Source organism: Acanthaster planci, linkage group LG16, assembly GCF_054643075.1.
Source record: "Acanthaster planci isolate LZ-2023a linkage group LG16, COTS_SCS, whole genome shotgun sequence".
Classification (NCBI taxonomy): domain Eukaryota; kingdom Metazoa; phylum Echinodermata; class Asteroidea; order Valvatida; family Acanthasteridae; genus Acanthaster; species Acanthaster planci.
Genome location: NC_141792.1, coordinates 884,653 through 903,129, shown reverse-complemented (window position 1 = coordinate 903,129; position 18,477 = coordinate 884,653). Strand labels below are relative to the sequence as shown.

General features: G+C 44.1%; 1 protein-coding gene and 1 long non-coding RNA gene across 3 annotated transcripts in view; one reads left to right on the top strand and one right to left on the bottom strand.

The window, feature by feature from the left end:
* The window catches only part of LOC110984611 (uncharacterized), a 97,049-nt gene that overhangs the window by 11,118 nt on the left and 67,454 nt on the right, over positions 1-18,477 (bottom strand). For both annotated transcript variants that reach the window (XR_015427962.1, XR_015427961.1), the window contains one exon: positions 14,286-14,603. This is a non-coding gene — a long non-coding RNA (uncharacterized LOC110984611). The remainder of the gene's footprint in view (positions 1-14,285; positions 14,604-18,477) is intronic.
* wnt4 (Wnt family member 4) lies at positions 1,032-16,134 on the top strand. Its single transcript, XM_022244965.2, has 7 exons — positions 1,032-2,399; positions 2,855-2,969; positions 4,923-5,049; positions 11,820-11,990; positions 12,223-12,326; positions 13,659-13,835; positions 14,323-16,134. Exons 1-7 carry the CDS (start codon positions 2,314-2,316, stop codon positions 14,611-14,613), a joined length of 1,071 nt encoding a protein of 356 aa, XP_022100657.1. The 5' UTR covers positions 1,032-2,313; the 3' UTR covers positions 14,614-16,134.

Sequence of the window (18,477 nt, the reverse complement as noted above, 5' to 3'; positions counted from 1 at the left end):
ACAGAGAGAAACGAAGGCTTGTTTCCCGTACCGACTTTAGTTGAAGATCTGTCATCAAAGAAGATGATTTTAGAGACATATTTGAGGATCTCCGCAGTGTTGTTTTGCGTGACGGTGACAGATAATGTGGTTACCACAAAAGACAGGCTTTCATACTATAACTTTGCCTGGTAGTGGTATTCTCCTCTTGCAACTGCAGGCGACACTTTTATAAGATATCCACATTTCAAAAAAGGGGTGGAAATTGGAGCCACTACACCAAGAATGGTTTAAATAAAATGTCAACCTTCGGCCGCTTGTCTCATTTTTGTCGCCTGCGTGTAAATTAAACACACAGGTTGTCGACTGGGGAATAAATGATCCGAAGCGTAAAGACCTTTGTAGAGCGATTGAAACTGATGATTATGAATCACACAAATCCTGGGGGAAGAATAAACCCGAGGACTTTTTGGAAATTTGTTGCAAAGATGTTGCTGTTTTCTTTGGAAACAGAACGCACCCCACACAGCACAATCAACTCCAGATTGATTTACCTCCCCCACACAGATCTCCGCCGCTCGAACAATCCCACCACTTTTTTGGTTTTCTTTGCAGCTCTAAGCCCAATCGAGCCATTCTGCTTCGGATGGCCATGTCCGGTCCTCCAACCGTTAACTTCATCAAGCATCGATCTCCCCTGTGATTAATTAGCCCATTTCCAATCATAATCCCTTGTTGTTAATCCTCGACTTTCTTCCCTCTTCCATTTGACAACCTCATTTCGTCTGAACTGAGCCACTGGCGGCCCCCTATGATCTTTCCTTACATCTCTCCGGACAAAACAACGGTCGCTTCTCTCTATTCTAGCTCCTCAAAGAAGGGTGGATTGACTAAGAAAAGGAGGCTACAGAATACAGTTCGGGCAGTCACCCCATGCACGATCGTGTCTATAACGCGCATTTCCTATTGCTTGGTTTATGACGTTGTTTCTGTGTTGATTGTTCCGGCTCTAAAAATGAGGAATAAAAAAAAATTGGAAGGGGGCAGACTTGTCATAGTCTCTCACGACAGCCGCAGTTGTAACACACAGGGGCGGTGCTAAGGATTTTTATGAGGCTAGTCAGGTAATTCGATTGCTGTGAACCGCGGTAATAAAATACCATCCAATGAATCGACACAGAAGGCTGTGACGCGACGTGGAATTTTTTCTTCTTCTTCTGTCGCTCGCTTGCTTCGGTCTTGTCTCGGGGAAGTTACTTCAGATCTGAGGGGGAGTTGGACTGGGGAGAAAGAGATATACGACGTGGACCGGACAGTTTTACAAGCCCGTGGTGGGATCTGCCTTTAGACGGGCCCAACTGAGGAAACGACCCCGGAAGACTACCCGTGTAGGTACCGCCGCGCCGGCGACTTGCCCGTGTTGATTCAGAGAGAGATGTTGTAACTTGCGAATTGCACTGCGTTGGAAGGTGACTGGTCAGTCATCGTGGTTCTCTGTCACCCCATCCTAGATGTTTCCTTCTTTTGCTGGATGACACCTGGAGGGGAAAACAGTAAGTAAAGGGCAACGGATGTGAGAGCCTTCGGGCACGGAAGGAGCTTCCTCAGTCCTCTATCAAGCACAGCAACTAGGCCGGTCTTGTCCACTTGCTGCGGTAAACGCTTGGAATTACAGGAGTTAACGTCTTGATACGGAAAAGGAGTCTGTATTTTATTAACTTGACCTCTGCCGTCTACACGAAGACTGCAACAGCAAAACTCAGTGGCGGGTGATTCGTGGAATTTTAATTTTGCGCGGGAACCAGAACAGGAAGTGTCTCAAAGGAAGAGCAGATTTTTTTTCTGCACTGACAGCAGCAGAGCTCAACTGACAGTCAAAGTTGACCCAGCCCGTGGCGAAGCCGTTGAAGATCCGTGCCAATATCTCGCGTGCGCTCTTGTACCCCCCTCCTTCCCATCTACTCCAGGTTCAAGAGAACTGAGGACAGATTCAACCTCGACCTCCCCTCCTTCTGTAGATGATAAGAGCTCAGAGTTATTTTACCGGAACCGAGAACATACCGACGAAAAAGAAACCCGAGAGCTTTATCTCTTGTCCGGTCAGAGGGTCGGGCTGTCGCGTGGCACCCGACCTCGGCTCGTGACGCAGAGCTAGCACGTGCAGTCACCAAATGATAGCTTTACGGGACCCGATCTGAGGCCTCGATATCTCGTTTTGTTTCGGCTTTGACCGGGCGGCAGTTTTTCACCTTTATCTGCGAGAAGGGGAGAAAGGGCGGTGTATCGTGCTGCAGTGACTTTTGTCAGGGGAGAAAGACTTGCCAGTCGCCAAAGATGGAGCTTTTTTCGCGTCAGATCTTCTTCTCATCTCTGTTGTTCATCCAGGCCTGTATCGTGTGCGGGAATGCGTACAGATGGCTGTAAGTACAACCACCGAGGAAGGAAACCTTCCTCCGTGGTACAGCAGTATGTTTCAATTATTAAAATACACACCTGAGTATGAAGATTTCAAATTCGTTTCACTGCCACTAGATCGTCCTCCAGTGGCATAAGCCTAACTGAACAAATGCAGGGCATATTTTTTCTCAGATACATTACATGCATGCAAGCAAAAGTGATAAGCCTAATCTTTGTCAAAATGCCCGTTTTGGCAACTTTACAAGAAGAAGATGCAGTGCTGTGGCAGTAGCTAATCTGGAGGATTTCCTTCAAATCTTGACAAACGTGTCTCCTTTTGGTCGCCTTATTTTTACAGCAAGCACTGTTCACATTTCGAGGTCTGTTAATCTTTTTCAAATTGCCCATAAATCAATACCTTTTAAGCTTTGACGCACTGGGTGATATTTAACGGCATTCCTTCTCCATTCTTCACCAGAGCCATCTTCAACATTCAAGCCCTCGGCATTACGACAATCAATTCGCAGGAAAGTTGTGAAAATCTCCCAGGACTCATCAACAGACAAGTCCAAATATGCAAACGGAATTTGGAGGTAAAAATAAGCGTCAGTGGCAAAGTTACCTTCAGGAATTTCTGAAAAGTTCACACTCCATCTCCTCGGTAGAACACCCCCTCGACAGCAGCACTAAATGCTGATTCGAATGGTAGAATTTTCTCGAACGTGGGATTCTTTTCTTTACAATGATGCAGTGTCGTTTTTGTTAAAAAAGGTAAATTGTTAAAAAAGTTAGTTCTTCCAATGAAAGCACACTGTGTTAAGATTTACAGCATCTCCAGGTTATCTATCCACTTACCCTTCTCTACGATAATCTATAGACATTTCAGCGAAGAACAATCTCACGCATTCCTTTTCAGCTTTCGCTGTTTTTGCTCATTAATCTTACCACAAACCACCAATATATAACATTAATTTCCACATTGCTAATGTCTAATGTCATTCACGGAAGAATTATTACAGTTACAGATGCATGAAGCTCTGTGCGGAGCCTCCCCAAACGGTTTTAGTTTTACGATGTTTTGAAAAAACTCAGGGTCGGCCATAAACCCCCAAACAATTTATAGATCGCAAATCGACGAGTTAGCATGGTGGCCGTCTCAGGCTTCGCTCGCGTTCACTGCGCAAGTGCAAGTTGTACTGCCGGTCAAAGGTTACTTCTCATGTGCAGAAAAAAAAAATCCCATCAATTAAGCTCAGAGCGCATGTCAGGCTCAAAAAATGCGCACAAGCATCTCGAGCTGAAAAACGACAATATCGTTGACAAGGGCGAGCATATACGTGTCTTTAACCGAACCACCTGAAAAAAGCTAATGGCGAACAAAGTTCGAACAGACGACCAAGCAAGGATTTGATTACTAAAAAAAAAACTTCGTTTAGCTCAGTCTAAGGAATGAAATATATCCACAGTCCAATTCACGTGAAATGTATCCAAGAAAGAAGATCAGTGTAGAGAAAGTTAGTTAAAGTGGTCTTGTTATAATCCTGACCCTGGTCGTCCAGGAACATTTAAAGTTTTGTCTGGATCGGAAGTTGGATAACTGCAAACGGGCTGAGGTAAGCGACCAGGGACGCAACCGATGCACCCTGGGTATTTCATGCCATTTCAAAGCGGAACTCCGTACACAACATAAATGCCTAAAAGAATCCTCCCCGAAACGGTTTAGATCCGGAAACAATTTGTAGTCACGACACAGCTGGAGTGATTAATCTATTTGTGCTATAAGACTTTTTCTCCCAACGGTAACGCGTGGGTTTAGATAGTGCCCTTACGTGTCAACTCGAAGCTGTCAGAAATTCGACCGTGTTACTTGTCAAACCTGCGCCTCTCTCGGATAAGTGAACCGTTTCCAAACAGCATTGCCTTTTAACCCTATCGCATAAAGCAGGGAAACCGTAAAAACGACGTAAGAATACCGGTAAACAGTTTTAACCTAGAGTCTTCATTTTGACACTTTCACACGGCAGCGTTAACTGGGCTCTACAGGAAGAACGTTTGAGGAAAATGATGGTCATCAGCAGTGCGTTTTGTAAACGTTTGTACACTGCATATCGATTGAAAGGTGTCATATAAAAATTTGCCCACACGAGAAATTTGATCTCCTTTTCCAGCCTCACATTCATGTTGCCACCTTTTAGAGCACACGCGTGCGCATTATAGCCATCGCGTCCCTTCTTTTAAGAGTCCATATTTCTCCACACATCTTAGAATGGCTCTGTCGTCATTGTGACTCAAAAACGAAACAAAACGGACTGTTTTCCTCAGGCTTAAGTTTTAAGGGAAAAAGAACTGCTCTCTCAAAGGACGTTCGACGGGATACACTTATGTACTGCGTTTCCATACTCAAGAAAAATTTGTTGCAAAATATGCCAACACTTCCTGAACAGGTTCAGTTAAGACTGTAACTCCCTGGCTAACAAAACTTCAAAACCAAGAAAGCCCTGATGTTCTTACAGGTGCTGAACTCTGATTTCATTTATTTTAATCAGGTCATGGACAGTGTGAGCACGGGAGCATACCGAGCAATCGCAGAGTGCCAAGAACAATTTGGCAACCGTCGCTGGAACTGTTCCACCGTCGATTCATTTCCGATCTTCGGGCATGTTCTCGACAACGGTAAGCCAATCAATTTGACAGAACAGGTGGCTTGTATACATGTACAAAAAGGAAGTCGGGGAGCCGATCCATTATGGGGGAGAGGGCTAGTTCCCATGCTGAGATTGTCACTTGACGAATTGCGCGAGCGCGCATGTGCGAACAGCTGAGATAATTTTATCAAACAAACTAGTCACAAAAATGAAAAGGGCCTACATAATGTAAGTCGAATGTGCAAATAAGAGAAAGAATGCATTTATTATGGCCAAAAGGAGTGCAGCGTTCGCAATGCCCTTGAATTCGATGGTTCGCAACTTTTATGCAACCTTTTATCGTTATTAGTGAAACTTTAGGTCTTTGGGAAAGCCAAACAATTTGGCCTGTGTTCCCAATTCCTTTCAATTTGTCGTTGTAGATGTGGCGTTCGAAAGGCAATTTAAAATTCAGCCGGCGATTGGTTTTTTGTCGTATGGCGGTGTTGGATGTGCAATACAGCTCGCTTGTTACAGGGTTCAAATCGCTAGAAGGCGAGATGCAAGACAATTCGGGAGTTGTCACAAACATCCCCCTTGGACCGTAAAACACTCTGCCACTTTGGACCACCCGGGCTCCGCTTTTATGATCAGTCTGTCCCCGCACCACGGTATACCGTGAGCACCATAACAGATGAATAAATTGAAAAGTGAAACCGAGAAATAAGGTGTAGGTAGAGTGTCGGTGAGGATTTTCCTAGCCACCGACTTGTGTGAGGCTTTGCCACGCAGCTCCATGCGTGTAATTAAATTACTTCTTCCTGTGGCCTTGAACCTGGTCAGAGCGGACGCAGTAATTGGAAGAAAAAATGAGATTAGTTCCTTTTAGCTTTAACGAGCAATTTACTTACAAATTGAAGAAATGAACCGACGAGCGGCGGTGATTAACAATTATGTTGTCTTTCATTCAGAGATTTATCGTGCTCCCGTGGGGGAAATAAGAGCAATTTCAACTTCGTCAATTTACTCCAAGTTTCAATTTTTGTCTATGCACCGTGACCACACATAATCCCAACATGTTCTGTCACGCTTTGTAAGTTTTACCAGTATTGCATTAGTTTTCTTCGGAAACAGAAGCATAAACCTGCTATGAAGTGAAAGATTTTAAGAAGTCGATTTTCTGACGGTGCCCATTGTGATCTCCCAATAAGCCGTCACAAAATGGCGTCCCTCAGTCACAAAAAGACTTTGCTTAATGTAATGCCATGTAAAAAATGTAATCACCATCCATTGGGGAGGAAAGCCACTGCATTTCCAGAGAAAACTTGTTTAAAGTTGGTAAATCCCTTCTTGGTAATTATTCTTTGGTCGTCAAGGAAATGACAGAATACGGTGACTTTTGAGGCAATTTCTCGATTGCTTTTAAAGGTGGTGTTGAGATAAGATGGCCTTTTCACAGAAAAGTGAACGGTCAGTTGTCAGTCCACGGCCAACTGGACACAATCAAGAAGATGACTATCATTCTCCCCGTCAAAAGGTATCCATATCCCCCATAAATCTGTCTTTTGACAACCACAACCCCAGCGGCTTTGCGGTCGATCGTCTAACCTTGCAGTCGAAGTGGCCTTCCATCATCAGCTGTATCGGACGTGGGGCTACAGCGCGGCAGGCAAGGCAGAAATTCTCCAACCCCGGCCGGAAGGGAGACAGCGGACGTTGACAAACTCTCTGCTCCATGTGATGCCGCTCGACGGTCCCCAGACATTTCGCTGCTCCATCATCACTGGACGCGGTTTCTCCTTGGCGTTCCTCCGAGGTGCTCCTAGCCATCTGTTGCCTTCTCCCTGGTTTCCGTTCAGGGCAAACACATATTTGGGAATTAAACTTAATAACTCGTTATTGTTTAGCCCATTTGAGGTTTGTGAACACAACCTCTGTAATGTATGCTCTTGGCTGGATTTAGTTGAACAAAATCCACTTTTCTTACTTCCGACGCGAACAACCAATTTAGTCATACTTCAGCGTCAAAGGACCGTCCAAGTTATTTCCTTAAAATTAATTCATGCGTGACTTTCATTGGCTTCGAAATCCTTCAGCCCCAAGCCAAATTTGGCTGTTTTGTTTTCCCCTTGACTGATGATATGAATCTGTCATGACGGTTTATCAGGGTTTTTTCTTAATCAAAGGTTCATTTCCAATTGTTTGTGCATCCGAACCACACGTTCATCATTCGTGCCTTTCTGTTGAGAAATGTTCTAAATTGAGACGTTGCTCACATAACTGATGTTGACGTTTTGTAACATTTTTTCCCTGCTACCAGCATGATCAAGATTGTTCTCCACGCAATAAATTTCTCCACGCCGTTTCATTTGCCACAAGTCATGCCTGGTCGGACTGCCTCACCGTCGCGGGCAATACTTGCCAAGAGCCGGGTGGGATGTTTTTCAAGTCTTTGCACGGCAGGCGACGGATTGCACCTCACCTTTGTGCGGCAATTTAACGCCGCGCACCACCGAGGAAGTCGCTCGTCGTCTTTTTTTTTTTTTTTTAGCCGGTGGATGGGATTTCTTCGGGAAAATGTTACCCTCGCCGTTGGAAGCTAACACGCCAACCGCTGGACGCGAGCATCCCGTCTATTTGATTTCGAGAAGTCGACTCCATAGGTGATCTGCTAGAACTCGATACAGTTGCTGAAATCACCGTCTTTGGCATGTACCTTGGTAGGAGGTATTTTTCCACAACACCAGCAGCGCTTACTAAATGTTTGTACCGCTCGCGCTGTCAGTAGACGTGTTTTTCTACATTCCAACGCTTTAAGATGTCTAAATAAGCTGGAGGAATACTTTCCATGAACATTGACTGACCATTAGACGTTTTGACCAGGCCACACAGTATTTTCTTAAGAATGACTCGAACAAACGTTTCTAGGCACTTTTTTCAAATTTATCTTTTCTCCGATATCACTTTCATGTATTTTTCCGTAGTGAACTTCAGTTTTCAGAGTGATGGATGTGACATCCATTTTGCAACAAATAGTTTCGTGAATTACCAAAGTTTGATGCTGCATGCATTTTAACTAACCTTTCAGGCAAAAAGGTGTTGATTAGCGGACAATGGTGAAATACATTTCGTCTGATCGGGCTCAAACTTTGCACGCATACAAAGCACGGGCGTTTCTACTGCATTGTAAATTACAATCAATTCCTGGTTGAGTGGGTTGGGTCTGCTGGGAGCAGAGTCTGCCTCTGAAAAGTCTTTAAAAGTCCTGCTCTTTTATAGGGTTCATATCGGTGCAAATAGGGCATCATTCCCTATCGTTCTTCATGAGCAATGCATGTCTATTTTATTTGGGAAATACGCAGATTTTGATCAAAGAAGAGGTAATTCTGAATGGTCACGAATGGTTGAAACAAACTTAACTTTAAGTCTATAATTCTGATCAGATTTATTCCCAAGGTATCGCGAGTTTGAGACAGTGAAAACAAGTCGGTAAACCATTTTGTAATTGATCGTTTCGTCACGCCGGGCCCGGTCACGTTTCGTAGAACAATGACAACGTGGGGGAATTCGTGTTTCTCATCAACGTTACGAGACACGCTGTCACGGGAGTCTCTCCACGTTGTGTGACAACAGTCCGGGGCATTCAGCCCTTGTGGCTGTTTCGAAATAACCGCCTCGTTCGCTCGGGTTCAACCTGAAAATAATCCTTCACTACCCATCAGACTCCCCGGAGTTTGAGCGATTCAGCTCGCCAGCGGCTGCCGGTCTGCTAAATTCATCAATAATGACCTGTAATTGCCCAGTATTTTTCGTCACAGTTTCACGTTCGGCCCCTCTGTGCTTTCCCTGCAAAAACACAGCCATATTTTTTTATCAAAAGAAGAGAAAGGCATGCTGGCTGCGCTTTCCTAGGGGTCACAAGGACAGGTAAGCGGTTGATCTAGAACCTCGGGCGCATGCGCCGTCGCCCGAGGGGAAGAATCCCGTCTCCTGGTTGGCTGTCGCCCAACTCTGGCGGAGGGCAAAGATTAAGCTGGCCCAATCAGCTTCCCGCCCTGTCATTTGCTCTTGCGTGTGGGCTGAAAACTTGACGAATATTGCAAAGCCACACGTCTTGCTGACAAGCAAAAAGCATCAATCGTTTGGGGTTTGTCCAAGAGTTGTTTAATCCTGTAAACCGACCGTACCTTTGACCTCCAGTTCAGACAACGTGCATTGCTAACGTCCAAACCCTATTGTTTCAATTTAAGAAAGCTACTTGCTGTGGCTACATCCAATCGCGCGCTTACAGTGATGGGTGTCTGATAGGTACATTCATTGAGCTTTTCAAATTACGACAGGTGACTGCAAAAATGATTAAAAGGCAATCATCTTGTACATAACAGTTTATAAAATAATGATGCGTGACACATGCACACTGACCTCCAGATTGTGACCAATGAGTGGGTATCTTACCTAGCGAGATGGGGGCCAGCGGACCGCTGTCGACCAATCAAGAGCATCGGACTCGTTTGGACCAACGGCTGTGACTGGTTGGTCCATGAGTCGCTTTAAATAAGCATGCAGAAAATTTTATCAGACGTCTGTTTGAAAAGGGCTCCGTTTAACACACAACCTGCATACTCCGACAAAGCACAGGACCATACTGGTATGTTACTATTAGTTAAACTCAGACAAATTGAAGAAAATTATTCGCTTTTTTGTGGAGCTAACTTACAGCTTGGCATTGAAGCGTGACATGTACAGTGTATGACGTGACATTCTTTCTGAATGAAAAGTCGAAAGGTGATACTCCATCCCTTGTTCATCCGGGATGAAATATAGGGGCGCGCTCTTCAAAATGGCGGCTTGCACCCACAGGAATGTGACAATTGATTTAGATACATTTGGACGTGCATTCAGTGTGGTCTGGAGTTCAGTGTTCAACAATACGCCGCTTGATGTATTTATGGGGGCCCCATTACGGCAAGCATCTCTCCTCGCCAACATGTCTTGCGCCTGTTTATTTGTTGATGCTAGAGTGCGCCTCATCAAAACAAACGGCCGCGGACTCGCCACCGGACCACTTCATATTCCGGACGATTGATGCCCGTCGCCTTGGCAACCAGCGGCCATCTTGGAAGCTTAAGTAACGACCCTGGTATTTTGCGAGCTCTGCGTTGCATTAAGGTCGAATTTGTTTACTTGAGTCGAAGAAGGTGTAAATCAGTCAGAGAACTGATCTTGTGTAAATGCAATATGATGATTTTTAGAACTGTTTCAAGTTTTTCTCAAGGACCAAGACGGCTTAAGTAGGCCTATACTTCAGGGTAGCCAGCCACAACCAAAATAATAGTTTCGTTTTAGGCAATTTTCTCCCCCTAACCTCTTGTTGGCCCTATCAGGGCCAAGCCACTGCCGCAAGCCGACAACTCCTCACTTAGGGTATGGGAAGTTGTGATCAGGTAGCCCGATTATGTGGGTTCTCAAGGTCAATTACGTTCGCAATTTTCTGTTGTATGTTTTCTGACCGAGCGCCCAGTGTATCATTCCTTACACCTTCATCCAACTTCAATTGTTCAAAGTCGTTGGCAACGACTTGCGGGACTTCAACAACGCAAAGCTATAACCTTGATTTAAGCCTCTGGCTTAATTGTTGGGAATTTTTGCCCGTCGGAGAACGGTAATCTTTAAAACGAAACTTGAAATTGACTTTCTATGTGCACCTTTAACGTAAGACAATTATTGAAACGGTATTATGTAAGATGGGTTATGACCAGTATGCAAATGCATCTGACCTCAAATGAAAAGCCGTAGATGTCTTTGTTGGTTTCTTGGTATATTTTATAAAATGTTTGGTTTTCGTAATTTGAAATCATTCTCCTGTTACTGAGGTGTCAGACTCGAAACGAATCTATAGCAAAAGCAAAGATAGACACCACAGTCCAACTGTGGCCCGACTATAACCTAACAAGTGATGGATCAGGCTTGAAATGAGGCTAGCGAAAAAAATTGAAACCAGCTTATAGTCGGATATGAAATAGCTGTGGCGAGTTGCAGAATTTCTGCAAACCGCGTCTAATGTCAGACAACGCATGTTTAATATCAATGTTCAATCGTTGGCGGTATTTACGTCAGGCGCACATTAGACGTGTCTGACAGCAGTCTGGAGTCGTATTTCACTTCTCCAATTAGACAAACGGTAACGTGTAATAACCAGAGGAACTTACTGGTGCTCGGTAGCTAACAGAATCGCGTGAGATCTCACGAGAATGTAATATCAGGATGTGGGCGGAGATAAACCCATTGGAACTCGCTGTTCAAGAAGTCTTGTGCAGTCGTTATATGACTCTTGGTGTATTGAGAGCCATTTAAAAGGATTAGAGGGACACCTCAAGTCCTTGTTAATGTATTCTGTATGACAGATTCGGACAGGAAACAGTTTACCAAACGTGTCCACTCAGCTAGGGTACGCATTTGAAATGGAATGACGCCATAACGACCCAAACTAGAAGATCTACCGTGTTCACGGACAAGTGTGATTGGACCGTGGGATGAATATAAATGAAAAATGAATAGAAACTGGGGGTATATTGTTTACATCGATGACGGTGACATAATTAATAACCTATCAGAAACTTAACAATAATATGGCCACTTATTATCTAAGTGGCAGGTCACTCACGAAAGCCAATGACGACACACTTTTACTAGAACTTATGCTTACAGGGTGAATATTTGCGACTATAATTTCCAACCAAACGCGTACAGAATGGTAGCCTCTTAGCTCGAGGAATTAAACCGGCATTTTAAAAAATTCTATTCATTTTCAACTCCTAGGAACGAGAGAAGCCGCCTTCGTTCATTCGATCTCAGCGGCAGGAGTGAGTTACGAGGTCACGAGGTCATGCAGCAGTGGTTACCTGCAGAAATGTGGATGCGACAGAACAGTGACGGGTACCAGCGACGAGGGCTTCACCTGGTCAGGGTGCTCCGACAATGTCAATTATGGTAAGTGGTCGAGTGTACCGATTTGGTAGCCCCAAACGGTTTCCCGAAAATACTGCCCTTGTCGTTGTGATCAATCAAAAAAAGTCTTGATTTTCATTTACTGGCACCTGATTTTAATCATACAATGCTCGACTAGCAGACAAAGAACTTTTCCATTTCTATTATGCGTCGCTCATATTTTAAAATATTCTTTAAATTTCATTTCTTAACATTCGGTGGCTGTTTACTGTAGGGATGATGTTTTCAAAGACGTTTGTGGACGCCAGAGAGCGCAAAGGTCGCACATCAACCGAGAGGCAACTAATGAATCTTCACAACAATGAAGCAGGTCGATTGGTAAGTACAGTCGTGAAGAACGCGTGACCGGAAATAGCCGTTGAGTGCTTCGAAGCAAACGACCTCATCAAAAAGCGACATTTGTGGGTTTTTTTTTAGCATGAAACCTCGAATCAAAGTGTAAGCGTTCTCTATATGAAATTACTGGAAGGAAGAACACGGGTTAAAGGAGTTTACCAAGCTTTTGATTGGAAGAGGCCTTCGTGCCACATAAAAGTATAAAGTGAAAGGCGAATGGGCCAGAAAAGTCGACAAGAATTAAAAAAGTAGAATGTGGCTGTTACTTGAATTCTGGTGAGGACAACAGACATAACCAATCTACCTCGATCTATACAGAAGGGCTTTAAACTACAACTCAGGCAAAATACAATCAACTTGGCCCATGCAACCTTTTCTTGGAAGAACCTGATGATATTTTGATGACGAAGCAGGCAACGGGACATAACAGCTTTTCAGACACAAACAACCCAGCAGTTGATGCAACAGTTTTCGTTCCCCATTTGCTTGATGGGGTTTTATGATGCAATAACAACATAAAATCGCGAAGGCCGCTGTGAGATGCGATGGCGCTGTTGCACCGTGTGGTGTTCCTCCGCTCGCTGCGGTTTCGTCATCAAACACGTTTCGGAATTTGCTGAAAGACCTCGAGGATTTACGACCCCCTCTGGACCAGAGTGCGCGGTGGCGTTTTTTTCCCAGGCAGGGTCGTCTCACGGCAATAGACACCGCCATTCCCTGCATCCTTTTTGTTTTAACGTTCTATGCGTCATTGAAACGGAAAGGGGAATATGATGCAGTGCAGGAACTCAAAGGCCGGTGGAATCGTAAATTACGTGACCTCCGTCACGCAGTGTTTAACATTTCAGTCGGTTGAAAGCGACAGCTTTACGGCGCGCAAAGTCGGCCCGAGGCTTCCGCCGGAGGCCATCTGAGTCAATGCCACGTTGGTTTGACGAAACATCTCGTCTGACGCCTACATTAATGTTGTTTACACAGCAAGGAATTCAAGCAATGAAAGTGATAGTTTGCTCGAATTAGGGATACATATCTGATTTACATCCCTCCACTTAGGGGAAAATGAAGGTCTGTCAGCTGTTCTCTCGAAATTTTCAACCAGAAAGATGTATTTGTTGTAATGCTTAACAATAAACAGGAAGAATGCTCTGAAAATTGGGACAGTAGTAACTTTTGACCTAGTTACCGCTATTTCCACAGAAGTGCAATCGCGAGGCCCTTTGGGTAAGAATGGTTCAAACAGCTCAGTTTGCCAGTTCAGCCTCGCTTTTAATCCAACACTGTCCTGGTAACCTTTTCTCTACTCAATCCTATCAGGCCATTGAGAAGAACATGAGGGTACAGTGCAAATGCCATGGCGTATCTGGGTCGTGTGAGATGAAAACATGCTGGCGGGCCATGCCACCCTTCAAGGAGATCGGGACTATACTGAAGGAGAAATTTGATGGGGCCACGGAGGTGGTTATGCGGCGAATTGCATCAAGAAGACAGCTGGTAAGTCGATTGTCAAAATGCCGCACAGATGCTAAAGTAAAAAAACCCACGGAGGTACGTTTATATAACTTCAGAAAGACAATGCAAGAGGGCTTTATTTTAAGTTGTTGGAGCCCCATCAGTGAACTGATCTGTCTGTTGAAAATCCACTGGCGTCCACTGACTCTACACACCGCCCCCAAGTGACTTGACGTTCGTTCAAGAAAAAGCTTGAACTTATTCTAGTTAAAAGGGGGCGCTGTCGTTTAAAAAAAATACATTCTGCTTGGAGACGAGTTTTACGTCAAAACTCAATTTATGTATACTTCAGGTGAGTGGCTTTGACACGTCCTCTTAGGATTGTGCAGGTTTTTAAATCATGATTATGACTCGGTAAATTTCTGTGACATTTTGCACGAGCCACAATCAAGCAGAATTCGCTGCTGTTGGAAATTTGTCATTAGCACCTACCAATCTTGGTCGCCATCTTGGTTTCTCCGCCCTTCAGGTTCCAGTCAACGAGAATTTCAAGCCTCACACAGAGTCCGACCTGGTCTACCTGGTCCCCTCGCCCGACTTCTGCGAGAGAGACCTGAAGATGGGGTCGCTGGGAACCCACGGACGCCGCTGCAACAAGACCTCCAAGGGCATCGACGGCTGTGAGCTCCTCTGCTGTGGGCGGGGATTCAACACCCGGGAAGAAGTGATCGTGGAGAGATGCAGCTGTAAGTTTCACTGGTGTTGTTACGTCAAGTGTAACACCTGCCGGCGAACGGTGGACATACACACCTGCAAGTGATAGTAATGGGCAAGGGGGGGAGACTTGTTTATGTAAAAACAGTAATATATGTATTGGCACAATGAGGGCGCCATTCTGCAAGGTCGCAAACTGGTTACAACATTCACATTTGAGAATAATTTATATCATCGTCTCCGTGACTATCGCTGGATGTGATTACCGCTGTCTTACCCTGAAATGAAAACACATCCGGTTTCTGATACTTTGGAGAATTCCACAATTTTGGGGCAAACGAAAAAGCATTTTTAAAAACACTCTATCGGCCTCATACCTAAATTACTTTGGTGCCTCTGTATTACGTCAGTGACCGCCCAACAGCTTTGCAATGAACCATTTCTTGTCGGCATTTTGGAAATTGGTTTAACTTTTCTAATAACACGGGAGTCTTACAATAAGGAAACGTTGAAAGCTAGAGGGCGTTGTTCAAATGGCACATGGTCAGCCGTGGCGTTCAGTGCACCAATAAATCCACGGATACTTCCAGTGACATGCAAAGATCAACCTCCATGTACACTGGAAAAAGGAAAGGACACGCTAACTTGCTTTTAAATCATCACTGTACAAACTTGTAATATAAATTGTTGATATTTTATACATTTTAAACGTTAAATGTACATGTTAAACTGTTTGTCTCGCATTTTACACAATATTCAAACCGTATTTGGTATGTACTGTACATTCTAGGTTTACAAGCGTATCGTGATTCTGCCTGTTTTACACGGATTAGAAGTGGTATTATGCTAAACGTACGTTAACTATTGTAAACCTTCAATTGCCGCTATCTAATTTGTCGATATAATTATGTCATTCAACAAGCATTTAAAATTCACAATAAATCTTTGGAGTTCTATCCCGCGATTTGCTAATGAGGGCGCTCAACATGTCTACCCCAGACTTCTTTTACGTAACCTAAGGTCGAGTTTGAGCGGCCTGTTCTTGACACAGGTTTCTTGCTCTCGCACTCGAACGGCGGCAACACGACTCAAGAACACTGTTCTCGGAGCAGGATCACACACCAGCGCATCGTCAGGGTTTTACAGGAAGACACGGAAAAAGTTAAAACTCATGAGATTTTGACTTATGAACAGCTGCAAAAAGTAGTGAGATTGCTTACAAAGTGAGAAAATGAGACTTTAAGCAGAATTAACATTAATTATTTTCCGTAACACAGAAATGAATGTTCCTGTTTAAATAGAAAAGAATCCAGCCCAGTTATCCAAACATTAACTCTCGCATAACGTACATGGACGCCGCCATGTTGCATGTCACTTGCTACTAACTACCAGCAACGATCGGGTCAATCAACTAATCGACCTACCTGTTAGTGAACCAACGAGAACAAGTCGCCTGAACTCGGTTTAAGAGAATGATCTGTTTAGTTGCATTGGGCGACGAAGCAGCGTTGTTTCTTTAATGTAATAAAACAACTGTATTCATGATCCTTACTCTCTGCAAGTTTGTTGATGTGTTTTGAACGTTTTTACAGTATACGCAATAAACTAGTCACAATATTTTATCTAACACGATTTGGAGCACAAAGATATCTTGTCTACCGTTGTTTCCATTCGGCGCGAGTGTACATCAAACAATGGTACAACCTAGCATAGGCCTGGAGAATCTCCCTTGAATGAGGTCATGTTAAAGAGGGCGAAAAGGGTAAACTGCAATGAACGAGCTAAACGAGACCCCCTTCTTGACACCCTTGCGCAGACAAACGCATTGATCATCTTCAACGACTGTTTTCACCTCTAGCATCATCTCGGCAAGCGATTGATGCAAACAGCAGGGGGCGCCCTAACAATTGCCCATCTAATAGTGGCTCTGCCGGGTCAAGCGGTTTAGTTGTATATTCTGGCACGCGTAACTTATGACATCGATGCCCTCATGCAGTTTGCCACTTGACCCTACGTGGGGTGCATTGGATGCAGTCCTCAACCTCCGCTTCCCACCTCAACATTCTCAGCAAAAAAAAAAAAAAATCCAAGGAAAAAAAAAAAGATCGATGATTATTAAAATACAAGTCTTCGTATCGTTGTTGGGGTCTGCCATCGAAATCGACGGGAGAATACCGAGGTGGCAGACCAGCAGACGGTTTTTCTACGTCACTGTTTACTAGCGTGACACTTGGCTGTCACCAAACGTGACAAACTATGGTCCAGCACCTGCACGATGCTTCATTACATCATACGAACTTCCACCACCTTTATGCCATGAAATTTAAATTCGCCCAAATGGCACTAATCAAATATCCCTTTTCTCCACTGTTTGCAAGATTATAAAACCTGCGTTGTATTTAGCGGGGCGTTTGCGTACGTTCACGAGCAGGTGCACGCTAATTTCCGTGTAATTAATTGTTCTCGGGTGTCAAAGATTTGGACTCTACGAGCGCACTGAGGAAATCACGGCACCTGGTGGCGAGGTTCGACACGAGTCCACGGCGATATGTCTTACCTCTCTCTGGCATTTACCATATTTCAATTAATTTTCTTCCTCAAAGCTGTCACAGACGGGAAGCCACACCATTAGTTTTACACTCACTCTTTATGTCCACGAGTCCCACAGACACAGTGGAGATCTCTGCAAACTCAAATCTGTGTCAAAGCGATTTTATTCTGTTGAACTGCAGTCTTTTTAACTCGTTTTGATTAATTCCGAGGAAATTTTCTTAGAAATTTTTAGAAAAGAACAATCTCCCAACAAAGAAAAATTAACAAACCAAAGTTGTCTTTGTGGTCAAAATAAACTTGTTCTGTTTTCTCTAGTTTGCAGCTGAAAAGACTAAGTCAAAGATAAGTACGTTATCGTCGTTGCTGTTTTTCCCATTAATTTTAAGTTGATGCATGTTTGTGGCTACTGATTGTACGACCCTCAGAATACCCACTGACTTGGACACACACACACACTCCATTTTGGCCATTTAATGGGCAGTCGACCTCTCTTCCGGAATCCCCAAGAACAATAAGGCAACCAGACTTAAAATCGATCAAGCTCTTTGAGTTCATTCACGAAGGGCAGACAACCCTGCCTCAACCTAACCTAGGGTTAATTACCAATATCGATCTATCCATCTACCGAGAGTGACGCCCCCGTGTTAAACGTGCCCGGCACGCGCCGCTTCGAGACCGCTGGCCACGGTATAGTCATTTTCATAGAGTGTAGAAATGAGCTACTCTGATGAATTTCACCCTCGACGAACCCTCACCAATGAAAGACACTAATCTACAAGGTTTTCTGAAATACGGCTAAATTATTTGCAACAACAAACCCTCTGCAAGGAAGATTTCTCGAAGAGTACTTTATCATTTTTGAAAGTAATTTCTGTCATGTTCTGTCAACAACTATAATGCTTATCTTTAAGGAGTGGTTGTTTTGCTCGGTGACGTTTTGTTTGCTTTTATTTTGTTTGAGTTGGTTTCCAATGATGCCGTACGTTTTTCTCTTTTTTGCGACGGCCTTTAAGAAATCGGGAGACGACGTCCACATTTTAATCTTATAGGTAATTTGGGTACACACCAGCAATTAAGCCTTTTTCATTTTAACACCTTGCGAAACCTCATAGATACGCCAGTGGCAGGAGTGGGCGTAGCTGTCCTCCCACTTTTCCAATAAATTCCAGTTTGACAATTATAGGCAACGGCTTCGACTCATACCGCTAGCAATACGCCCCCGTAAGACACTTTGAATGTTGATCTTTACATTCTGTGGAAAAAATATGTTGGCGTAATATGCAGCCGGCATTTCAATTATTGGACCTGTCAATTTTGTTTATTATAGAGGACAGGACTGGTTCATTTGTGAGGCACGTTGTTCTCGGTACGGCCTTATTGTGGTTGTGGCGTTGAAAGTGCACCCTGACACCTTATG

Coding starts and splice junctions, on each gene's coding strand:
- wnt4 (XM_022244965.2), top strand. CDS start 2,314: ATGGAGCTTTTTTCGCGTCAGATCTTCTTCTCATCTCTGTTGTTCATC. Junction 2,970..4,922: donor TATGCAAACGGAATTTGGAG/GTAAAAATAAGC, acceptor TATTTTAATCAG/GTCATGGACAGTGTGAGCAC. Junction 12,327..13,658: donor ACAATGAAGCAGGTCGATTG/GTAAGTACAGTC, acceptor CAATCCTATCAG/GCCATTGAGAAGAACATGAG.